At 41.3% G+C, this 25,218-nt stretch overlaps 1 protein-coding gene across 1 annotated transcript in view; it reads left to right on the top strand.

The window, feature by feature from the left end:
• Nucleotides 1–24,618, top strand: part of baiap3 (BAI1 associated protein 3) — a 52,381-nt gene extending 27,763 nt beyond the window's left edge. Inside the window, exons 7-34 of the mRNA XM_005920250.3 lie at nucleotides 2,567–2,633; nucleotides 2,887–3,100; nucleotides 3,368–3,412; nucleotides 5,738–5,815; nucleotides 6,435–6,540; nucleotides 7,349–7,456; nucleotides 7,544–7,636; nucleotides 7,940–8,043; nucleotides 8,133–8,250; nucleotides 8,430–8,554; nucleotides 9,339–9,429; nucleotides 11,086–11,142; nucleotides 11,248–11,345; nucleotides 11,510–11,561; nucleotides 11,689–11,840; nucleotides 11,937–12,060; nucleotides 12,890–13,030; nucleotides 13,176–13,271; nucleotides 13,536–13,751; nucleotides 13,882–13,950; nucleotides 14,036–14,115; nucleotides 17,033–17,141; nucleotides 17,586–17,657; nucleotides 18,681–18,764; nucleotides 18,976–19,096; nucleotides 19,169–19,292; nucleotides 19,377–19,582; nucleotides 19,820–24,618. Of these exons, the coding sequence (XP_005920312.1) occupies nucleotides 2,567–2,633; nucleotides 2,887–3,100; nucleotides 3,368–3,412; nucleotides 5,738–5,815; nucleotides 6,435–6,540; nucleotides 7,349–7,456; nucleotides 7,544–7,636; nucleotides 7,940–8,043; nucleotides 8,133–8,250; nucleotides 8,430–8,554; nucleotides 9,339–9,429; nucleotides 11,086–11,142; nucleotides 11,248–11,345; nucleotides 11,510–11,561; nucleotides 11,689–11,840; nucleotides 11,937–12,060; nucleotides 12,890–13,030; nucleotides 13,176–13,271; nucleotides 13,536–13,751; nucleotides 13,882–13,950; nucleotides 14,036–14,115; nucleotides 17,033–17,141; nucleotides 17,586–17,657; nucleotides 18,681–18,764; nucleotides 18,976–19,096; nucleotides 19,169–19,292; nucleotides 19,377–19,582; nucleotides 19,820–19,923 (3,054 nt within the window). The 3' untranslated portion in view covers nucleotides 19,924–24,618. The remainder of the gene's footprint in view (nucleotides 1–2,566; nucleotides 2,634–2,886; nucleotides 3,101–3,367; nucleotides 3,413–5,737; nucleotides 5,816–6,434; nucleotides 6,541–7,348; nucleotides 7,457–7,543; nucleotides 7,637–7,939; nucleotides 8,044–8,132; nucleotides 8,251–8,429; nucleotides 8,555–9,338; nucleotides 9,430–11,085; nucleotides 11,143–11,247; nucleotides 11,346–11,509; nucleotides 11,562–11,688; nucleotides 11,841–11,936; nucleotides 12,061–12,889; nucleotides 13,031–13,175; nucleotides 13,272–13,535; nucleotides 13,752–13,881; nucleotides 13,951–14,035; nucleotides 14,116–17,032; nucleotides 17,142–17,585; nucleotides 17,658–18,680; nucleotides 18,765–18,975; nucleotides 19,097–19,168; nucleotides 19,293–19,376; nucleotides 19,583–19,819) is intronic.
• Nucleotides 24,619–25,218: the final 600 nt, after the last annotated feature.

Raw genomic sequence — 25,218 nt, forward strand, 5'->3', positions numbered from 1 at the left:
AGCACGAGAGTCCAGAACCAAATCAAAAACAGGCCAACACAAAACAAGACCATTCACGAGTCCACAGTAAAGTCCGGGGGTCGACCATGCACACAGCAACGACGGCGATGGGCAAACAGTTCCGGGGGCCGACCGTGCACACGGCAACGGCGGCGAAGGGCAAACAGTTCAGGAGGCCGACCGTGCACACGGCACCGGCGGCGACGGGCAAACAGTTCAGGAGGCCGACCGCTTGGAAGGTAGTGGTGGCCACTGAGCAGGTCCGGAGGACGGCCACAATGCCAGCGGCGGCGACGAACTCTTTCCGGAGGCCATCTCCAAAGGCCATGATGCCATCTTAGAGGCCCGGAAAACGGCCGGCAGAAGCGAGGCGGAACGGGTCGTGCTGGCACGGAAGGCAGCGGCGGCTCTCCAGGCTCAGGCGTGTAGGCCGAGGCCCGGCAAAGGCAGGACCAGACGAGGCAGGACCAGACGAGGCAGGACCAGACGAGGGTGTGGCAGCTGCGGGCAAAGGAGCAGATGGCGGCGCTGCAGGCGGCGGCATGGAAGCCACAGGTGGTGGAGCAGGTGGTGGCTGAACGGACTCAGAGATGTCAGCAGACACGGAGAGATGCTGGATGGGTGCTCCAGAACCCCCAGCTGACGTGGCACGAGGCTGGACGGGCTCCCCGAGCCCTCCAGCTGGAACAGGCAGCGACGTAGGAGCCACGGAGTGCTGAACAGACTGTTGAGCAGTTGGCTGTGCAGATGTTTGGGCTAATGAAAGGGGTATAGGTGACAAAACTGAAGCCTGACCTGGAGGCAAAACTGATGACGGAACAAATGACTGAGATAATAACTGAGCAACAGACTGAACTATGGAAAAAATGAGAGGTTGTAGTGATTGTGGTAGTGGTTACTGACTTAACGCTGAGCCTCCAGAACACAAGGACAGGGGCTGGATAGGCTTGCCTGAGCCTCCAGCGGACACAGCCGGACATGAGCCCACCCACCCGAGGAGTAGGTATGGGTGCGGAGGTAGGCTGTGTCCTGGCTGGCCTCACCCTGGGAGCCGGGACAGGTACCGGCGACAGCTGGGCAGCTGCTGTCCCCACCCGAGGAGCTGGTACAGGTGCAGGGACTGGCAGAGTCTCAGCCGGCCTGGAAACCAGAGCAGGGACCAGCTGGACCTCAGCCTCCCTCACCTGAGGGAAAAACCAAAGTGTTCATAGAAGGAGCGTGATTAACCATGGATGAAATGGCAGTAAGTCTGGTACCAGAATGTGGAGAATGTGGCAAACAGTCATTTTCACTCACGAAAGTCATCTGCTCAGCTGCCGTGGAGCGACGGCGGCGTGAACACCGCTTTCTCCTCGAAGAGGGAGGAGATGGGTCGGCCCATGAATCCTCCAGCGTTCTCGGCTGAAAATCCTCCAGCTCTTCACACAGGAGCGGCTGCTCAGGGCGGACGCGTACGATGGAAACAAGGAATTCTTGAATGAGTGGGTGTAGTGCGCCAAATAGCCAGGGAAGTCCAGAAACCATTCTCTGTAACCGAATAGCTAGCTCCTCCTGGTATTCCTTAATAGGCAGGGCAAACAACTCCTGACATAGAAACTCCACCACGTAAATCATGTCCTCCTGGAGCTCAGCGGAGGGATTGTGAGCTGCTGGGTCCATTGTCTGGTCGTAGTCTTTTGTCACAATACGGCTGTGTGCAGGCAAGAGAAGGACCCAAACGCAAACTCGCAGAGACAAAGGTAAACTCAAAAACACAGCTTTATTGCTGGTGTAGGGGGACACAAAAAAACAATACTAAACTAAACTAAACTAAACTAAAAAACCTAAAGCACGAGGAGCCACAGGGACCATCACACAGCTATGAGGGACTCTACAACACAACACTGACAAAGAGAAACACAGTGCTTAAATACACTGAGGGATAACGAGGGAATGAGAGACAGAAGGAGAGCACAGCTGGGAGCAGTCATGCTGGATGAGACAAGGGAAGAAAAACTAGAAACACTGACATGATACACGGACCTTCAAAGTAAAACAGGAAACACACTGACTGAACTCTAGACAACTTAACAGCAACTAGGGAGACGGAACATAGGAACCTGAAACATGGTACAAAAAGTCACAGTAGACATAACATGGAACGCAGGGAAGCCATATTACAAGACCTAAGAACTAAACCTATGATAACCATAACTGAAACCTAGGGAAATAAGAAACAGTACAACAAAGGACTCAAAACATGAACCATAATATAAAAAACACAAGAACTCAAAAAGCTGGGTCAGAAAGACCCAGAACCGTGACAGTAACAAGTAAAAGCTACATTTTGTACAGCATGTTTTTTGGGGCTTTTTGGCTATTTACTTGACTGCCACTTTGCATTTTTTAATATCCACGTAAAGAACTTTGAAGTGTTTTGAAATAGAGGTTGCCTGAGTTTTACTGACTTTTTACTTGAAGTTTATCAGGAAATAGGAAGTTATCGTTTTTTAAAATTCATGCCCATCATCCTTGAAATATACTCAGATGTTTTAAACTAAACAGGCATGAAATTCTTTTTCCACAGAGAGCTAATTTTTCCTTGAGAGTTTCTGTTATGAAAGCAAAGAATCTAATGGCCAAGGATGCAAATGGTGAGATATTTCATTCATTACATGATCTTTTTCTAATATTTAATTGAAATGCTTCATCCACTCACTGTGATTAATCACTTTTCTTCCCTACTCTGACACTTTGTACAAAAAAAAGCCTAAAGTGTAAGGATGAGTGCTGATGTTATAACCTAAGTAATCTGATATAATGTTTACTCTATGACCAATGAACTATGCTAATGAAACAGCAATAACAGTAACTATCCAACACTGTCTTCTGGTTGTCACCCTGCAGGCTACAGTGACCCGTACTGCATGCTGGGCATCCTCGTGGGCCAGAGCCCTCGGGAAACGGAGGAGAAGAAGGAGAGAAAGTTCAGCTTCAGGAAGAGGAAGGACAAGCTGGAGAAACGCTCCAGCACCAAGGAAGTGTTACCAGCCAGGTGTATTCAGGTGACTGAGGTCAAACCTGAGACTCTGAACCCAGTGTGGGACGAGCACTTCGTGTTGTGAGTATAAGACAAATTCTAACCTTTATCAGAGAGCTGCACACGCTGGTATGTGTGATATGCAGGAATCACGGTTTCATTAGTTTCACACTAACGCCCAAAGCTGCTAGTTATGTGACCAGTGCGCCACAATGTCATTTCTGTGAAAAGAGCCACTGAAGAATTGAGCCGATTATTGTCGGTGTTGCTGATGAAATTGAGCGCTTAAACGATGATGTTTCCGGGTCTTTAGTTTTTTATTGTTGCTTTGCTGTTGTTGTGTTCTAGTGAAATAGACGATGTCCACAATGACCTCTTACATCTGGACATATGGTAAGATAATTCAATTCAACTTTATTTCCTATTAATGCAGTGTCAGTGTATGATCTGAGGAGACTGTGCATAGTAATGCCAAGCTCTTACAGCTACAAACATAACCTACAGTATATTTGATTTGTTTTTGCTTTAATGCCAGATTATTACATTGCATTGCAGAAATTTAAAAGAAAACATATATGGAAGCAGAGAAACAAGAGGTGGTAAATAAATATATTAAGTATACAATAACTGATTACTTTATCAGTTAATAATTAGATCTATGCAAACTTTTGAAAAACATGACAAATTGAATTATTCTCAACTAATGTGTTTGATTTGATCAGTTAGCTGTCAAAATCTATTGATATACAATTGAGTTAATTCTTCTGCTCTTGCTCTTGACGAAGGCGGTCGCACTTTTCACCTCTCCTCCTCCTCCTCTCCCTCAGCTTCCCTGCTTAGCCTCTTATGTCCTTGTCTAGTCTCGTGTTTTTTTGTATTACTTTTCCCTGGAACACTCTCTCACAGTCTGTTCTCTAAAACCTAAAAGAGGAATTATGGATTGGATCAACTGGTCCCTAAATGCAATTGACACCCCTTTCTCAAAGAGAAGTTTGGGCTTGGGTGAGCCTGAGTGCTGAAGATATCTACCTATTCGGAACCATGGTAACAGGGTTCTGGCGGATCGGAGCTGGCTTGGCCCTGACTTATTGAAGAATTAAGAAAGCGGAACCAGCTGTTCAAACCCCCACAAGGCTGCCCGCTGGGATTGGAACGATGGGAAGAGGCGTGAGTTTCTCAAAATGGGCTCATTGAGTGCAGCACGGATAAGATCTTGGAGAGGCTACGGCTGCTGTGAATACTCAGAATAAGATCTCTGACTGCAGACTGGATACATCTCAGAAGGGCTAGCTCGGAATAACATCTCTGGGCGCAAATTGGATGACATCTCGGGGAGGCACACTGTCGTGAGTTCTCAGAAATCTGCTCCTTGAGCACAAGAAATGACAACATCACAGAATGCAAGTATGGCGAAGCTCGCAGCTCTCCAACGGGAGATTGAGAGACCAGTGTTGGACTGTAGAACTGCTTTGAAATTCATATGAGCTGTTCTCACTAACGTAAAAAGCACCATCACTTCATGCAGATACCCCTTTGGCGCCAGCTGCGTTCGCAGGGCTGGAGCCGAACAAAAACACCCTGATAACGACTGTGTTTAGTCTGTTCCTTCCCATTCCATGCAAGGCCACCTGGGTTGGCTGGAAGACTGTTTACTTAGCCTAGCAGGGCGAAGGACACTGTCTCAGCTGAACTCTGGACACGCACACACATACATATACACTGATATGCACACACTCATCCCCCCTCCCTTTCCAAACGCCTTCGATGCTTATTCCCTTCCGATGCTGCACCCTTTACCCACCCCTGTTGCTTGTCATGTGTTTCTTTGGTGTATTAAGAGTTTTTTTTTTTCATGTGCTATGTGCAGAGGTGTTTTTTTCTGTTCTCAAACTGATCTCCCTGTTGGAGCTCAGTCTGGAGTTATTTTTTTCTCCTTATCTTTCCTCATGTGGTGCATTTTCCATTGTTATACCTCTCTGACCTGTCTTCCCCATGTGATGTTTTGTGTAATGTATGTATGGTCGGAAGGTAAGATGGCGCCGCCATTGAGTGCAATAGGTCAGCAGCCTTATGAAATTTCCCCTTGTGGGACTAATAAAGGTATATCAATTCAATTAAAATTAAATGTAAGGCAGCATACTCTTTCAGCTGAGAAACATAAATCATCACATTTTGGGTTTTTTGGAAAATTAACAGTCAAAAAACGTTTATATTTTGTGTTTGAGCAAAAAAATCCTCTAAAATAGCTCATCACTGCAGCTCTAGAAAAGTCACAGCGCTCTATCTTTTTTATTACTTTGTCAAAAGCTTTACAATCTTCCCAGTTTAGCGCCTGGTTCTGCTCACTTTGTCAATTTTAGCAGATCAAAGTTTTACAAGCAAAAGAGAAAACGTCCAAAGTGAAGCGAAGCAATCATCCTTTCTAATTATGCAAAAATGTAACAATTTTATCCGCATCATTCAGTGTGAATATCATTACTATGCAAATCAAATAGCCTGTTAAAATGTGATGTTCTAAATTACAAAATGTCCCCATTATTCAGCTGTTACCGAAACATTTCCTGCCTCTTGTCATGGTAAAAGTTGCTTTTCTTAAACAACAATGGGCCTTGATTATAGATGACCTTCTCTTCTCAGTTTATTACAGCTTCTTACAGCCTCTCATGTTTTGCAGTAAGTGAAAGTGTAACAAGCTTTTATTCGTCTTCTTTCCTTCAGGGATCACGATGACGACGTATCTGTTGCTGAGGCCTGCAAAAAGCTCAATGAAGTCAGTGGACTTCGAGGAATGGGCAGGTAGAAAAAAGTACTGCATGCTAACTACAGTAATTCTGGATTTCCAGCGTAATTTTGTCAGAAATCCTTAAAACTTTCCTAATTTTGGAAACAATTAAACTTGTTAATTCGTGAGTCCAGTTGACATTGCAACAGTAAAAATATGAGTCATTAAATATGTAATTTCCATGTGAATTATTCCAGAAGTTCCAGCTGATGAGTATAGAGACCTGGTTTGTCTCCACATGTTCAAAAAGCTGATAGCAGCCTACTTGTTAATTTTACGGGATCATTTGGTATTTGCCCTTTGAAAGACTGACATACAGAAAACCCTGGTGCCAATAAATCTGTGCACACAGAAAACATGAGGAGATCTGCCAGGTCACAGAGAGACAAATAAATAGCAGACATGTCTAATGAAAATCTGAGAATGCCAACCATAGCCAAGGGATTAAAGGATCCTCATCCCGTGGTGAAAAATCTGCAATTTTAATCCAACAAGAAAGTAACAAGTGGTCAGCTGGCATCAGTAAATAAATGCAGTATCTCTAATTGTGAGTCACACATAATGAAGGCATTAGCTAAATGCAGAAAAACTGAAAACTCACCATTTACTTTGTCCCTCGCATTTTCCGCTCAGGTATTTTAAGCAAATAGCAAAGTCAGTGCGTGCGAATGGATCTGCATCATCGGGCTCCGAGGAGAATGTAGATGACTTCCTCGGATGCATCAATATTCCTTTGAATGTGAGTGAACAAAGTGCAACTGTCTCCGCAGAGAAACCACACACAAGCTTTTCTTCTTTCAGCTGCTCCCTTTAGGGGTCACCACAGCGAACCATCTGCCTCCGTCTCACCCCAATCCTTAGCATCTTCTTCCATCACACTAACCCTCTGCATGTCTTCCTTCACTGAATCCCTGAATCTTCTCTGTCACGAATCTTCTTTATCCTCCTGCCCGGCAGCTCCATATTCAACATCCTTTGTACATGTCATCCTCCTCTGCACATGTCCAAACCATGTCAGCCTTGCCTCTCTACCTTTGTCTTTAAACTGCTGAACCTGAGCTGTCACTCTGATATACTCATTTCTAATTTTGTCCTGTCACTTCAACACGTTCTCACTCCCAAAGCTCGCCTTAAAATGTCCCAAACATTTTACGCTAGGTGGGTGACAACAGTCTTACCATCTTTAACTCTGCTAGCTTCCGCTTGGCCTCTTTTGGGCTTTTTTTTGTTGATTGGTTGGTTATTGTTTATTTGTTCTTTTCCAGTGCCACCACATCCAAAGCAAACATCATAGCACGTCTCCCACCATCTTGTAAATCATCTCTTTCTCTTGCTGCTATCCTTCTGTCACGAATCACCTCTAATACTTCACCCGCTCCATGCTTCTTCCCTTCTCTTATGCTCAATCTGTGGCTTCAGATGGTTTAGCCCATTAATTCTACCCCTGCCCCTTGCATCTTCAAAATCTCACACAAACTCATATACATTAAAGGACATACTGTAAAAAATTTGTCAGTATGTCAAGTCAAGCTGCTTTCCTTCTTCAGGAAATTCCCGTTATGGGCTACGACACCTGGTTCAAGCTTGAGCCACGCTCGAGTGCATCTAAAGTTCAGGGAGAATGTCACCTGATTCTGAAGCTCTTCACCAGCCAGGTATTAAAAGTACAACAGTTATTCATTATATAAAAACGTGTCTTCCTCTGTGTATGATAAGACTTCAAATGTTCATTTGACCTTCAGAGAGACACAGCTTTGTCTAAGAAGGAGACAAATGTCTCCATTCACAAGAAATTGCTGAGTCAGATTGTGGAGTATGAGCATGCTCATGTTAAGGTGAGTTTCCTTTAGATTGTTTTTTTTTTCAATGCACACACTTTTATAACAGCTTCTATTGTTTTCTGTTTAACTATTTAGTCATATTTTTTTATCATTAAATGTAAACTTATACAGATGGAAATAATCCTGCTGTCAGAGAGTGAAAGGCAGGGTACACCCTGCATAGGCTGCCAGTTTATCACATGGCTAAAATGATTGTATTTAGAAACAAAGCCTCAAAACTGCACAAACTGTACAAAGAGTTTCTTCTTACATTGAAGTGTGGTTGAAATGACTGTAATCTTCCACATGTATTTCCAGCGAGAGCCGTACAACTGGAACGGGCAGGTTTCTCCTCCAGCATGGACTGTACTAACTCACCATGCTGTGCAAACTGATCTCTCACCTCTGCAACAGGCTATTATGTGAGTATTAATGGAGGAATAAAATTGATCAAATGTTATATGAACGCTTTAGCATCAGGTGGAAGGTGCGTGTTTTATTTTTAATGCAGTCGCTGGCAGTGCTACAGCAGCCACCATCGGACCCAGAGGGTGTGCTACTCCCTGCTGCTGCGCCTCCTGAGGACTATCGATGCAGAGTGGGACCCTCCCGCTGTGCGGGGAGACCTAGTAGGTTCTACACCATTGCTCCCCCAACAGGGAAAAAAACAAAAACCTTTCATCATCTAGAAACAGTCACCTCATTAGCTCAGCTCCTCACTGACATTCATCAAGGTTTTTGGTTCAGCCAAAAATGTCTCACAGCCAGTGTACTGGAAGCTATAACTGAGGGCCCTTCCTGTGTCCAGGAGAGGCAGCTGTCAGACAGCTTCAGGCTGTACACAGAGCACTGCCTGTGCCTGATGAAGAACATGCGTCAGGTTTTCCCCTGCACCAGCGCTGCTGCCATTACACGCTACGAGCTCATGCTGAGGTAAAGGCACACCACCATCACATCACGCACTCGCCCGTGCTCTCATACCAACATGTTCAGCCATTCACCCCAACAAACACAGAGAGACTACAAGCCTCTGTGGAGGAAGCAGTGTTGGGTTCCTTACTCACTAAACAATGTTTTAAATGTCATTGTTCATTACTCATGTCAAAAGAGCTATAACACCTTTTCCTCAAAGCCCAATTTGTTGTAAAAAAAAAAAAAAAAAAAAGACTAACACCTGACTAATGTACCAAGAGGGAAATTTTAACTAGAAGTCTTGGATAACTAGAAACGAGAAGCCATCGACAAGCAAAATCTGGATCAGCAAGAGAAGAATCGCCATCTTTTGGCTTTTGCTTGTACGTAGCAGTGACCAAAGGAAGAAAGTAAGAGCACAGAGATGAGGAGTCTGTATCTTATAAATTGCAGTAAAATCAGCTAATTATTGAAGTTCATGTGCCTGGTTTGGACTAATTTAGAGGCGACTGGCTTTTTATAGAAGCTTTTACAGTAAGAAGTCTTGCTCTGCCCAGTTATCAGCACCTCAAGGGAACTCTTTTCTACACTCTGAAACACACACACATAAAGTGACTCACTAACAGTTAAAGTTATCTTTCTCATTTTCTCCACAGATATGCAGAATCTTGCATACAATTAAAGTGCAATAGATATAGCTTTTATATTTTCTGAGGTCTAAAGAACATTATGTTACTGTATAACTGCTTTATGATATAATCGCACTCATACATTGTCGCTGGCTTTTTCTGTCTGTGACTGTCAGGGGGATTGGGTACATGCAAAACATGCGTGCCTTTAAGACTGTGTGTCCTCTTCGAAATGACCTGCATCTCGACATCACTACTGCTATTAAGGTAACAAGAAAACCTGTGTGGGTGACCCATGAAGTTTTTGACCAGCAGGATTTTTTTAATGTAGTACATGAATTAATTGTTGTCCTTCATACATGTACTTATGAAACTTAATTAGGTACCAGGGGCTAGAACTGCCCTAAAAAAACCTTGCATGTAAAAAACCTCAGTGTCTACCTTGATGGTTCTTTTAAATTGAATAAGCAGGTGAGTGCAGTAGTCTAATCCTGCTTCTTTCAGTTAAGACAGCTAGTCAAGCTTCTCTACACTGGCTTCCTGTCTCCTACAGGATCCAATTTAAACTTTTACTTTTTGTTTTTAAGTCACTTAACGCCGGAGCCCCTTCTTACCTGTCTGAGCTCCTTTCTGTTTATGCTCCAGGAAAATCCATTAGGTCTAGCTCAAAATTAATGCTATCCATCCCACGGACTAATCTCAAATCTCGTGGCGATAGAGCCTTCTCTGTGGCAGGTCCCAGACTTTGGAATAGTCTTCCTCTAAATATTAGATTTGCACAAACACTTGATTAATTTAAATCACTGCTAAAGACATATTTTTATGTCCTGGCTTTTAACACACTATGACCCAAGCATTTTGGTCTTATTTAATAATCTTAGTTATTGTTTTAATTCTTTTATTGTCCTATCATTGTTTTATATTGTTATTATTGTTTTACGTTGTTTCTTTTTTATGACATTTTTATATTGTTAAGCACTTTGTGCAGCATCATCTATCTGGAAATGTGCTATATAAATAAATTTGACCTGGACCTTGACCTTAAATCTTCATAGTGTAGATTCAAGAAGGTGCTGGAAATGTTCCTCACAGATTTTGGTCTATATTGTCATGAAGGATCTGCTGGGTGTGGATACAGTTTGAACACAAACTCGTTTTCATGTTTAAAAAACTGTTTGAGATGATTTGAATTTTGTGACCTTGCCATGGAGGACATGGTCAGGTACGCTGTGACACTGAAATGATGTTCATTTGGTACTAAGGGCCCAAAGTGTCCCAAATAAAATATTCCCCACGTTGTTAAACCAAGAGCAGCAACTCAAACTATTAATACAAGGCTGGATGGATCAGTGCATTCATGTATTTAATGAGAAATCCTGACACTAGCATCGGAAAGAAAGTGAAATTCATCAGACCTGGCAATGTTTTTCTAATCTTCTATTGTCTGTTGACCTTGTGTAGATATTTTTCTTAGTTGACAGGAGTGGCACCCAGTGCCATTTTATCTTTTTCAGAACATTCTCTGTAAAACCTACAGATGGTTGTGTGGGAAAGTCCAGGCAGATCAGCAGTTTCTGAAATTCTGAAATAAACTGACAACCATACGTGAATATTTTGAGTTGCTGTCATAGCTGGTTAGCAGTTGAGCAGATGTACCTAATAACCTAGTCATTTAGTGTACAGAGTGTAGTGATGTACTGCATATCTGTGGATGTCATTGTTGGTCTTAATGAAGCAAAGTACCAATAAAATATGGAAATATGGATATTAGTTTTAAATGAGGAAGTAAATGTGTTTAACACTTGAGCTTTTATTGATTCATAGAGTGTTTTTGATGAGAAATGCTGAATGTAAGAAATACTTACTAGTCAATAAGAGCCCTTTACTTCAGCCCAGTTATTCTCCTTTTAATCTTTTGAACAGAAAGGAACTGCTGAGTGGTACGAGAGCTTAATCACTCGATATAAACCAGAGGAAGGAGTAAGCTTGTTTTGGTCCTAAATCATAGATATCCTAACATCTTTTACACAGTGTACCTTGAGTTTTTTCATCCAGGGTGATGTTCATTATATTCTGACAATGCAGACTCTGGAGGAACAGCTGAAGAAGCTGGTTCAGGTGATTGATGCTGCATGTGCAGACGTCCAGAGGGCCCAGAACATCTACAATAAACTTTTCTACAGGTGAACAGCAGTTTTCTGCAAGAAATCCGAGGGAGAAAAAAAAACAACCGATAAGTGTCATGCTATATTATTCAGTGGTGACACACTGATTTGTGTGCTTGGTTGTTGATGGGATTTTTATATTTTTCTTTGTTTGTTTGTTTGTTTGTTTGTTTTCTCCACAGTGCAGTGAAAGTAGATTTCTTCAGCATATCATACAGACTGTTGGAAAAGCAGGTATGTCACTGAAAATGATGCGACAGGTCACTGTAAACATGACATGACAAGTCTTTCTGAGTCATATGTTGTTGTTGCTGCTAACTTTTACACGGATGAAACACGCTGACTTCCTTTGACCTGACAGGTAGCTGATGATGTGAACGTGGCGATGGAGCGGGTGTGTGGGACTCTCGAGCAGGAGAGCTCCAGACTGTCTCAGACAATGGGAGAGACCATCTTCGAGCTCTTCGTGTCCTTGAAAATCCTCAAAGGCTTTCGAGAGTTTCTTCCTCTCAAGTTGGTTATCCTTTTGACTCCAACGTCTATTGATGTAACAATGTAAAAGGCTCTGACTGGAAGTCATGTCCTAATGAATGTATTTCTCTTTTACAGGGATGCTAAAATGTTGGCCTTGACAGGTTTCCATAACTGGTTCAAGTCCTCAATTCACAAGTGGCTGCAGATTGTTCACGACAGGTCCTGTGACAGGATTCGCAAGGCAGTGGAAACAGATAAGGTGAGAAATGGCATGAATAATAGAAGGAACATAATAGACTCTTTCTCAGAAGACAAGTCAACTTACAGAAGTACTGAACACGCAGGTGTGTAAAATATAGCTGTGTGCCACATAGAGTAGGTCTAAAGCTTTAGAACAAGCTAAAACTCATTAGGATTGTAGCTGTGAATAGCTGTAAAAGGCACCTTTAATGTGTTATCAATTAACACATTATCACAGCATCAATGTACAATTAACCTGTAATATATTATTTATATATTGTATCCTTATTGCTCAAAGGTGTTCCATTGTTACCAAAGGTGTAAAAAAAATTATGAGACCCCCAGCTCTCTTGTTTTTCTATATTTTTTCCTAAGAATTAAAATATTTTGTACAATAATGATTTATTCACCATTATTAAACATGTACAGTATTCACTTTAAGGAGAAGCATTAATCTGCTGATAAATAATTTGTCTGGCGCTATAAGCTAGCATTCATTAGCTGATCAGCCAGTCCCTCGATCAGTTGAGATGAGCTGTAATAGAAGTGATCCAATTAGAAGGAGCAGCATTGGAAGTGAGCTTTACAACTATATGACCTTAAAGGGGAAATTTTAAATCAGGTCTGTTTTTTATGAATGAACTGCCTATTTTTTAATCGCAGGTCATGTACCTCCTTGGAACTACATTAAAATGTTTTACCGTGTTAAGTTTAAAACAGTTATTCATTCCCTGCTTGCAAAATCTGCTAAAATGTTACAGATTTTCATGCATGTAAAAAAAAAAAAGTAAATATTAGGAAATCCATGCTTTGTCTTTTTTAAGATTGATTTTATTTTTTGTGAGTAGCTTGGACCTTTGCAGCAAGCCAAGCACAGTTCCTCAGCAGTTGAAGTGACAGCTTGCTTCAGCCAGGTACGCGAGATCTGGGTCCAGCTGGCCTGGCCAGACTCTGCGGGGGCCTTCATCTTTGTCACACGTTTGACAGACGTGAGTGCCACTTATAGTGTTGCCACACTCACATACTCATATTCTGTGCACATAGAAACATGACACATACAGTTTATCAGTCAAAATCATAAAGGAAACTGAGGGAGCTGTGCCGTAATGACAAGACTGATTTTATCTACTGCAGAATTTCTGCAGTGAGGCCGTGTGCTACTCAGAGATGATAACGCACAAGATTGAGAGGAACCAGCTGGGCCGAGACCACAAGAGTTTCACAGTGCAGGTAACGCCTGTAGCAAGACAGAACCGGGGGTGGGCACAGAATTACGTCAACGATGTCAGCAAGCTCTCTGCCAACACAAAGGGCTCAGTGGGAGAGCAGATATGTTATACACACAAAAACAAAGCAGTTGCTTCTTGTCGTCATCAATCATTTACACTCAAACTCAATCCCTCCACTTCTCTGTAGCCCTGCTTCTTTTCCTTCTTTTTTTCTCCATCTCTACCCTCTGTTTCTCCGCCTTTGCTCCTCCTCGCTTTCTGCTAGCTCTGCATCGCCCTGAACAACATAGAGCATGTGCGTGTTTTCCTGGGTCACCTGCCCCGGGACCTGGACTGGCAGGGTGTGGAGCGCGCCATGGAGGAATCATGCGGGGTGGAGGGGAAAGAGCAGGTTTACAAGGCTCTGAATGGACAGCTGTTCAACATGGACCTGGATCTGCAGAGAGAAGCTAAACGCCTCATCACACTGCTCACTGACAAGGTGAACACGAGGAGTATAATTTTCCTGTTTCTCACAAACCAGTTTGTAGAACTGTTTGAGCGTATCCGGACATCTATATACTTGAAGTATGCACCTTCATGAACATCTGTGACTAAATATTCCTGTGCAGATGCTGCCTGAGCTGCGGAGGTACATCCAGCACATCAGCCTGTCTCCTGACTCCATCAACAATGATGACGTATGTAGCAATAGCCGCGTAGCGTTTTTTATCCTTATATTAGCGGTGTTTTGTGGTATTTATGTAATGTGTGACATTCTCCCAGGCTGTTTCCCCTCTCATGAAGTACTTACAAGACACTATGGTCATCCTGACAGAAAACCTTGTAAAAGAAAATCTAACCAGGTACTTTTTAATTCTCTTTTTACTATTAATATTAAGTTCTTTTTCTTGCATTTCTTTCTAAAAAAAACAGCACACAGACTTTTGTTGCCTTTAGCAAAACTTGCTTTTTGAGTCACTATGCAATGACATCACAAGATGCCAAAAAAGGCAGGGGGGAGGTAGACTTTAATGTGTTAATAACTGTTGTGAGTCACAATGTGCTAAAAGAAATAGACATTCAGTACAAAACCACTGAATCATGTCATACACAAGACAAAACATGAACATAACAAAGAACATGAGAAATCAGAATGGGCACATAGAGCTCATAGTTGAAGAGGCATACATGCAAATGTCTGTGAAGGTTCTCAGTCATCCAGGTCATCGCAGTCTAAGGAGCTTGGAAAGAAAAGCGTCTGGACTTCTTTAAGTTGCTTGAAGACGTTTCACCTCTCATTCAAGAAGCTTCTTCAGTTCTAGAGTCAAATGGTGGAAAGTCTCAGATTTAAGCTCTGTGGGAGTAACCCACCAAGAGGGACAATGGACCCCCTAATGATCCTCTACCTAATCACATGAGCCAGGGTGTGGAAATGGGTGTAGGTCACAATCAGCCAAGGTTTCGAGTGAGCTCATTGTGAAACTTACATAGGGGATGGCAATGTTGTTGCGTTTGTCCTTCTTATCCTCCCTAGTTGGTGTCTGATGTGAGCGCCCATCTTTGAACAGAGTCGGTGGTTTACGACACCAACTGTCTGCCAATCCAGTTTTGAGATCCCTTCCCAAACGCCTTAACGCCCTCTCACATCCTGGGTGACCTGACCGCAAGAATTCACAGGGTGGGGCTAGGTTTCACAATGAGTTCACCCGAAACCTTGGCTGATTGTGACCTACACCTATTTCCACACCTTGGCTCAAGTGATTAGGTAGAGGATCATTAGGGGGTTCATTGTCCCTCTTGGTGGGTTACTCCCACAGAGCTTAAATCTGGGACTCTCCACCATTTGACCCTAGAACTGAAGAAGCTTCTCGGATGAGAGGTGAAATGTCTTCAAGCAACTTAAAGAAGTCCAGACGCTTTTCTTTCCAAGCTCCTTAGGCATACATGCAAAACTAATCACAACATTAATTTGAGTGATAGTCAAAATACTGTGAAAGTAAGTTTGACTGTAGCAGGAAAAGACTGTTCTGAGGCTTATTTCAAAGTATGGTATCTTTATACTAACTTAAGACGTGCATAACACTCATCCAAGGATCTAGACTTTCTCGTAATGTTTCAAGGTGGTCTTGAGCAAAACCTCTCCAGGCTTTCTGGAGCTTTGGATGATTGCTTTAACACTGACTGCTTTTCACTAATTTTCCGTCCAGTGCTTGTATCTTTTCCAGGCTTTTTCAGAGGCATGTTTTTATTTGTTTTTTGGTTTATTTAAGCCACTTAACACAGATCTATGAATCATTCAAGCCTAAAAAGACATGTAACAGTGCATTTAGCAAATCACCACTTTCAAAAAAACAAAGGTCAAATTTAAAACTCTTACCCTTTTGTTTTTCAGTAGCCTGCCGAAAAAGCACATAATTGCCCCCATTTTTTAATCTGCGGGAAATGATGACACAGATAACACAGTTTGACAGGCATAAAATAGCAAGATTTTATTTTTGCGCTTTAGGATTCACCTATTGCACTACAACAAGGTTATTCCCAAAGAGCTATTAGCCAAAAATTGACATCTTGACACAGGAAACTGGACTAGTGGAGGACAAAAAAAAGAAGTGGCAGGCCTGAAAAACTATCTACAGCAGATCAACAGTATCTCAAAGTCATGTCCTTAAGAAATAGCAAAAAAAGACCTGACGAAGGACCTGAGAGATGTATCTGCCCTCCAGTTGATCCAGCTACTGTTCACCAAAGCCTCAACAGAAATGGTGTCAGTGGAAGGGAATCAAGGAGGCTGAGGTGTGTGAAATTACACAAAACTGGACTAACCAATAAAATCTGGCAGAGGTTCTGTCATAAATTTCAGCCACATTTCAGTCAGTGTTGTTGTGAATCTTGTCAAAGTTGATGGGATTATGAACTCAGATCCATCATGCAATGCCCTCTGGAAAGCATCTGCCACGGCTTCATTTTTCATTATAACAACGATCCCAAACACACTGCAGTGAAAGATACCAGGACAGGGAAACCCACAATGGAACACTATTGGTTAAGAACTGGCATCCCCAAAGCCTGGACCTCAATATTATTAAAGGAGTTTGGGATCGTCTTGATAAAAACAAAAGAAAAGGCAGCCAGTTTCCAAAGAAGAACTTCTAATGTCCCTGAAGAAGCCTGGAGAACTGTTCCTGAGGACGACTTAGAGAAATTACAAGAAAGCTTGCCTAAAAGAGTTCAGGTCGTGTTTGAGAATAAAGGAGGCCATACAAAATATGAATTTTAGGCTTGTTAGAACGGTACAAACTGTATAAGGGTGGCTCAAGATTTTTGCACTGTACTATAAATATGATTTATATGAGTTCAGCCAGTATGCACCACACCAAATATCCCCTGGTTCCTTATGTTTCCCATGCACATGAAACACTGCATGATCAGCATATATTTGATTGTTAAAACCACAATGAATCCAAGCCAACCCAAAATAGATTTCTGGTTCACTCCAACCGAAGTTACACAACAAAATCCATTGTTTCCTTGAAAAAGAAAAGAGATTTTCCCTATTCTGTTGCACTACATAAAATGTGTGACAGCTCAGCAAATAAGATGCTGCGCTTGTGTATGAATGTAAGCGTTGCAATAATAATAATAGCCTTTAGCACTTACACTACTTACAAGTATTCATTATCGGGCTATTATCTGTGAAAACATAGTGAGAGTACATGGGGTGTAATTGGAAGAGCTGGTAAACACACATGTGTGGGTGTCTCATTGTCTGCTTCCTGGTAGAGTTCTCCAGAGCATGTGGGAGCTCCTCCTGCGGATGATCCTGGACACGGTCACTGAAAACAGGGGTGTCCAGGTGGAGTTTTACAACCGCTTCCAGTACACAGTAGAGGTCAGTGATTACTGCATCGCACAATAATCCTTTTAGTCTGTGTGCCCACTGAAAAGAATGGTCTGTTTTAAAAGACATGTGTCTAATATGTTAAGATTATCATTGCCGCTTGCATTCTTTAATTATCTCGGTATGCCCTTTGGCGTGCAATCATTAGCATATATCAGATATTCATGAAGACACTAGGTAATAGTTCAGTGCCAAAGTGAGCTCCCTTATGAATGACAATGTGGGAACTGTTGTATATTCTAATTCCAATTTAACCAGCTGGAAGAGGACGTGACATATTTGCATGAAAAGTCATGGCATGAATTTGGAGGCTGGCAGACAGATGCAATGTTTGCCAGAGGTTTCATGCTGTTTGTGTGAACAACAAGTCTATCAAAAATAGAGGGATAAATGTTATGAGCTCCCGAGTTTAATGCTTTTGTTCAATCGCTTTAGACTCTGTTGCAGTTCTTTCATGCTAGGGGAGAGGGTCTATTCCTGGAAGACATGAAGAGCGGAGACTACAAGGTAGGAACTCGTCCAATCTGTCAACCAGGAGCCGGCTGTATAAATAATGTACATCTTTTCCCAAACGTATACTGATTTTTATAAACAAAAAAGTGCATGAAAAATGTTGTGCACACTGCACATGATATGATAAAGTTGAGATTTTAAAAAGTGCAACAAAACAGACAATTTTCACAAAACTTGCGTTTAATATTACACTTATTTTGACAGGCGGTCCTTCTGTTTTACTAATGGTTCATGTTTGTCTTCCAGTCCTAAATCTGTCGTGATCTTTTACCCTGAACTTACAGAGTTGATGGCTTCAGTTACTTTTACTTTTACATTTTTGGGATTTGTCTTCTGTTCATGATTCCATAAGGAAGGAAATTTTCTACAGTGCTTAACCAAATTATAAGACCACCACCCAATGCCAGGTTTATTTATATATGCCACAGCTGCCCTAAATTGTCATTGTTGGTAATTGCCAAATAATAATAATAATATTTTTATGTTTCTGTTATGGTTAATTCACCAGTATGTGCAAGGTCTTTAATTAAAATAATATTTTTAATGCTAAAATGTTGCATAAAACTGCAGCCTTTCAGTTTTACATAAGGAAAAAACAGTAAAATACATTATTTATTTTAAAAGAAATGTCATTAAAACACTTGATTAATTCCTAATTTTCCAGAGAAGTTTAGTTTGGGTATAAAAATCTAAATTCAGTTTGTTATTTGGCTAATAAGTGATATAGTTTTTAGTTTTAAAGTTTTCGAAAGATTTCTAAAATATTTTTGTTTTTATGACAGATGCTCAGCTAAATTGTTAAACTCTACAAGTTCCACTTTCTGTAAAGTCCAAAGATTTATAAAAGAAGCAAATTTCTGCGCTTTTTCCATTACACACACTTTTAGTGGTGAACATCTACTAGTACATCTACTAGTCTGGCTCCTGGTATCTTGATAAGTGGGTTCAAGGTCAGATTTATGTTGCGTTATCCATCATGCTATTGATCGCTTTGTGACAATCTCGATGCTGTTTTAGGTCTTGGATGAGGAGCTGAGGCTGAATAAATGTTCATCCTTTGAGCTGATTGAACAGTACTATCTGGAGAAGATTTCCCACCAGGTGCGTTTCAACCTACAAGACTGACAATCTCATTTTGTTCTCCTTTGAAGTGAAGAAAGAAGTATTGATTGGACAGCAGAGTGCTCTTTCTTCTGTTGTTATACCTCTGATTAAAAATCTGCCTTCTCGTCGGCCCTTTGAAGACACGACGCAACCCGCGAAATGAGGATGGATGCATGCTTAATATTTCTGTCAATACTTAATGTTGCAGAAAACTCTCAAACATACACGTTACGGTCGGATCAGCGTGAAGTGCTACTATGATGCTCCAGAGCAGCGCCTGACAGTGGAGATCCTGCATGCTGCTGATATCATTGCACTGGATGCCAATGGTAAATATGTGAATTTATGAATTTGAATTTTTGTCTTAAATTAAATATTAAAGTTGAACACTACTTCCTCAGGTCTGAGTGATCCCTTCGTCATAGTGGAGTTATGTCCTCACCACCTGTTTCCTATGGCCAAGAGTCAGCGCACGCAAGTGAAGCTTAAGACGCTGCACCCAGTGTTCGATGAGCTCTTTTACTTGTGAGTACTCTGCCCTTTTGTTAGGTCTCCCTGTTTATATGCACGCACCCTGTGGCTGATTTGTTTGATTCCATTGTCTTCCAGCCACGTCAGTCCTGAACAGTACAGGCACAGGTTTGCCTGTTTGACCTTTACTGTGATGGACTACGATTGGCTGTCCACCAACGACTTCGCTGGAGAAGCCGTCGCTCCTCTCAGCGACTTCTGCTGGCCGGGGAGACCGAACGCCTCAGCGGCTGGCAAGAGCGTCCAGCCTGTCATTCTGCATCTGTCTCGCAGTAAACCCAGCGGTACATACGGCTCCGGGCTGTATCATTTATTTTGTTTTTTGTTTTTTTTGGGGTTTTTTTGGGGGGGGGTTATGCCGTCGTTTTGTTTACTCAAACATAATGTTTGCTTCTTGAAGACCAGGGGGTGTAAGTCTGGGTTTCCAATTACTTCTTCAATGCAGCATGAAAAGCCATTCAATCAAGAGATATTTGTGTCAGGTGTAGAAACTGTGCTCATCTGTTTTCTCTCGCCTCCAGAGAAGCCAATCATGGGGATGCTGGAAGCTCGCGTCGGGGACCGGGAGGCTCAGGAGTTTGTCCGCAGGCTGAAAGAGATTGAGAAGTCAATGGAGGAAGAGTAAAGGGTGACAGCGCTGCCTGTGTTGGTGTTTTCTGACCACGTCTTGCGACATGTGCTTTTGTACTGGTACAATGTTTACACTATTGAAATTATTTTTTCCCCTCCCTGATGTATTGTTTGTTCAGTAATTATACCAAAATGAAAAGAAAAGGAAGACAGTGAAGCATATTTCTGTTTTCTTACTGAATGAACGTCCTGTCACTGTGCAACTCGATGCTGTCTCAGTTAAACTATATTTTAGAATTCAGTGGATAGCTGATCCTAAATGTTACTAGTCTATATTTTTTGTAATGAGGTAATCGTTATCTTTGTTGTATACTCTTTGATATGATAGATTTAACATTTTAGAACTATTTTGTGGAAGTAGCTTACACATCCAATAGTATTTAGTCAAAGTCTATACCTCAGATATGCTCATTAGTTGAAGGGAAGTTTGACATTCTTCATGACTTTGTGGAGATAAATTGTGGGAAGGACTATTAAGAAAGTAAAACCGTGAACCCACATTTAGTTTCCATTTCATAAATTGAATTTTAAATAGAAATTTGTAGTAGAACTCATGAAAACATAATGCACAGCTTTGGGAAACTGCACCAGTCATTCACTCAGCAGCAGCAGGAGCAGCAGGAGGAGCAGCAGGAAGGCTTAACGTTCCCCTGAGGCACACGCCACAGCTCGGGTTCATTCAACTTTTCAGATTGTTCCTCACAAAGATTGTGATGGGTCAGTGAAGAGACCAAAGACAGTGCTACCTTAGTGCTGGAAAGATCTATCATTTGAACTCCTTCCCGTATTTTGTGCGACACCACTTGCTCAACTGACAGATTAACTTTACAGACATAGCGCCAGAAACAAATGTATCCTTCGTGTACAAAAGGTTGAAATGTTAGTGGATGCTCATTAAAATATGGACAAACTTTCAGATAATGAGGGCATCATATGTGTAGCTAATCCCTAACACTAGATTTCAGACACTTTTTTCTGCTTTTCAATCTGACATGATGTCACTGAGAGGGATATCTATAATATGGTCATCTCAGCATAGAAGCTTTCCCCATCTGATGTACAAAGCTTTTGTTTCCAAGAGGCAGCCAATCAGTAGAAAGTTGGCAAAGTGAGAGGAGCTTAAAGAGCTTGTTCATCCAGAGATACTCTAGTAGAGTCCAAGAATAAAGATGCAGTTATGAAAGAGTATAAGAGGTTCCTGCTAAACAGACAGTTGGTTCATTTAGACAGCAGATATCCCAAGGAGGAAATAACTCCTAATAACATTTGTACTCCAGAAGTTCAGCGTTATTAAGAAGTCTGGTTTATGGTAGGGGGTGTTGTTACATTAATGCGTCACACACATGTCGACTTATTAGTCACTTATTATTACGATCTGATATCCAAGGCAGTGTGGCTGGGAGATGGAGAGTAGAGCTTATGAAAACAGCAGCACTGAACTCGCTGCACATTCAAAATTCTAATCTAGGAGCGAGCTATTGAAAAGCACAGTCAGGAGAGCAATGGTAAAAAGTGGTGTCCCTCTCTGTTACCTTAGTAATGCTTTTATCCACATCTTCTCAAGTGTGGAAAATCATGCAATCAAGCCCACTCACCACCAAAAGACTTTCACTGCATCTGCAAGGCCGCTGGGAATTGCAGAGTGGAATTGCAAAGAACAGTCGAAAGAGAGAGGCAGGACACCTTTTTAAAGTTTTTGTTATTAAACATGATAAATTAGTTGTTGTTTTTTTCAACTGAGTACATGTGAAATCCTTAATAACTATTACTCTTTGCTACATCAGATCTAGATCAATCTGATGGGTGGGGGAATATATCCCCTGACACTCTCAAAAAGTAATACACTTTGTGGCACAGTGTGTGGCCCTAAGCCCCGATGAAAGAGGTTAAAAAATATTCATTAGGTGAAACAATAGTGTTCAGAAAACCATCAAACATCAAAAGATCTCCACTGATCACATTTGAACTCATCGTAGTCCTTTTGCGAGGAAAAGAAATGAACATTATGTCGTGTTCTGAAGTTTAATCTCTTGAGGTCAAAAGGAAATAAGGTTAATGAACCTGCGCAGTGGCTTAATCATACTTAAGGGGTAAAGAAAGCTCTCCTTACCAGCAGCTGCTCTCATGTGGCTGACAGAAATAACACTAGCCAGTCTCTCAAAGCTGTGCCAGTAACTGAGAGGTTAGGATGTTAAGGTGAGGGTTAAACCACACCAGAAATCCAGCCACTATTTATCTTGTTAACCACATGGGATTGTTGTTATATTTTTATGCAATTTAAAGATTAACAAACCATTTTATTTAAAAATATATATAATAATGGAGTATTCTCAATTTCACACTCATTTAATTCTAAAGGGCTCGTTTCCTAGGAAGGTTGAAATAAAAAATTAGCCAATTATGCTTTTAAAAAGAGGCTTTTTTAGTAAACCTCATATTTACTTTTAAAGGGGAGGTTGTGGATTAATGAGCTTAATTTCAGTCTTTAGTGTTAGAGGTCGGGTGACATTGAGAATAATATCAACAACTCAAGCCATCTTTCAGCAAACAAAATTTTAAAAAAGGAACAAAACATTGAAAACGAGCGGAGTACTTTGCAAAGAAATCAGCCGCCCCTCATTTATTTGACTTTTGCTAGGAAATTGAGAAATACATGCAGACATTTGTTGAAACATGTCTTATCACACCTGGAAATACAACATATTTTAGAAGTCAGTACTCGCTATGACCACCTTTATTCTTCGACACAAGCCAAATTCTCTTAAGCAGCTTTCTTGTTTTTTCTTTAAGTTGTCTGCTGGAATAGTTCTCCAGGTTTCTTGAAAATGTTAAGGTCTGACTCAACACTAATTCCACACCTTGAGATATGAACCTTTTTTTATGCTTGAATGAGTCAATTGATAGGTTCATAGGTCAGTGTTAAGTGGCTTAACAAACAAGCAGTCAATGTCAAAAGAAAAAATCAGAAAGAGCATCAGAAAGGCTGGAGAACTATTGCTCAAGACCACTTGAGTCTGCAAGGAAGGAAAATAAAAACAAATGAGGGGTGGCTCAAGAGTTCTGCCGAGTACTGTACCTTTAATTATTTTCATTGACAACCAGAACTTTTAAATTGGAGGTTTAAAGCTATATTTTTCTAGGAAATTGCCCCTAATATCAAAAATGTAGCTCAAGTTTTACAGTTGCAATGCACTAGAAACTCTGAACAGTCATCTGCTGTTGTAACAAGCTACTTTCAGCTGCTCCCTTGGTACAAGGGGTCACCACAGCGGGTAGCTCTGCATGTTTGATCTGGCAGAGTGTTTCATGCCAGTTGCCCTTCCTGACGTGACCCCAAAGGGGATTTGAGACCTATGTTAAAAGCATTTAAAAAACAGGAATACATTCGGGTTATTGGAAAGTATTAAAATCGCAGTTCTAATTACGAATGGAACCTTTTTTAGACGAGACAGCGGGATCACAGAGTAGTAACAGAGGTGTAGTGAAGAAACACTGAAAAAACACTGTAGCAAGTACTTAGCACCAAAATCTTCACACCGACAGCATTTTGATAGTGATGTAACTTTACAGTAGCTGCTTGTGTAGTGCTTTGTCGTTAACCTGTGGAGTCGTGAGGATGAAGCACCCAAAAAACCATATCTATGCCTGGAGAGTGTGCTGCATTTACAGGCATTATTAAAGCGTTCGATAAGCCTGCCTTACAAACAGGAGCTGGGAATGCTTTCAGTCCATCTGAAGAGCACTTGGCTTTACATTTAGTTCTTAGGATATTTCAGGTAGAATAGTGTTGGCGTTGTTGCAGAAAAAAAAAATCACCCAGCATCTCCACTGTTAAGTCTGCAGGTTTTCATAGGCGTGATAAAAGGATGTAACTGTGATATTTGAGTGAGTACCAGTGTTGCGATTATATTTTCTCCATATTATTTTAAAACCAGTTCTTCTGGCCAGATGTTTACAAAGAAAAATGCAACCTCACTTTGAGCGTAAGCAACTATTTTAAAGTCAAATAAATGTTATAAGATAAGTCTTATATTGTAGGATCAACATGCAGGAGTAAGTTGCATATTTATAGTCAAATTAAAACTAACACTGATGATTTTAAATTTTAGAAAAAGAAGCAAAAACCTTTTTTTCCAGAATGCAGTTGAAGAACGCAACTATATTTTCCAGTTATTAAAGATTTGTCTATACTCAGTCACAGTTTTGTAAATTTCCTAACGTTGCCCTTAGACAGGCAGATCCGGTCAGTATTATTATGGATTTGTTCTGCTGATTATTCAGAAGCAAATGAAACATTTTGGTCGTTAAATGTTCAGTTAAGTCAAAGTGTTAACATAGTGTTTGTTCATTGAAAACGATGTAAAATGTTTAGTTCTGAATATACAGGAAGTGTGGCAAAGGAAATCAGACTGTGAATCAACACACCGTCATTATGACCTAGTGTCACGGCTTAACCAATAGTTTATTTAAACTATTATGTGATATGTTGCTGAGTTGAGCACTTTCTTTGGTCGTTTCGATTCAAAGGCACTGCTGGTGAAAAGTATCTGCAAGAGGCAAAACTCTTTCAATTTGTTATTGTGAAAGTGAATTATTTGTCCTTGAATTGTAAATGCCTGTGTTGCTGTTTATTGGATTATACCTTTGGGAAATGTCTACAAACCCAATAAAGATTGTATTTAACTTTAAACTCAGTGCCGTCACTTAGATAGCATTTGCTGCATCTGTGTCAGTGTGGAGGCATGCTGTAGGCTCACACCCATTTGTTCACTCCGTCATCCCGACCATCAGCCCTCCTACCCCACCCCCACCCCAAGTTTTGTGTCCCTGGTTTTCGGATGACCTTTAATGTTTTACATCCCCTTGGCAGCAGTTACATGAAGATCAAATGCACCTTGTAACGCAGCAGCAGCCCTTCAGAAAAATCGCATACGACCACAAAAATCATATTCCACAGCCAGTGAAACATACCTCGACACAATCGCCTTGCTGTTCGCATTTCTCAAGGAGCTGCTGTGATAGTAGATTAGACAAGAATTTCTCACAGCTGGAGGACATGAATGTCTGCGAGTGCTTGTGCTCTACTGAACACTAGTCGATACGTTCTAAATTAGAAGCCTGGTGATGACTGAAGGGTATTGAATTGCATGCTGGCTCAGGTGTGGAGAGGAACTTGTCATCTAATGCAGACATTATGCCCTCTAGTCAGTGCCAGCGCTCACTACATCTGTCGGTGCATATGACAGCTCTCTGGTCTTTTAATGTCTCCGTGCACCTGTGAGCCGACGTA

This window comes from Haplochromis burtoni, unplaced genomic scaffold, assembly GCF_018398535.1.
Source record: "Haplochromis burtoni strain Fernald_Lab_line unplaced genomic scaffold, NCSU_Asbu1 Contig_21, whole genome shotgun sequence".
In the NCBI taxonomy this organism is placed as follows: Eukaryota; Metazoa; Chordata; class Actinopteri; order Cichliformes; family Cichlidae; genus Haplochromis; species Haplochromis burtoni.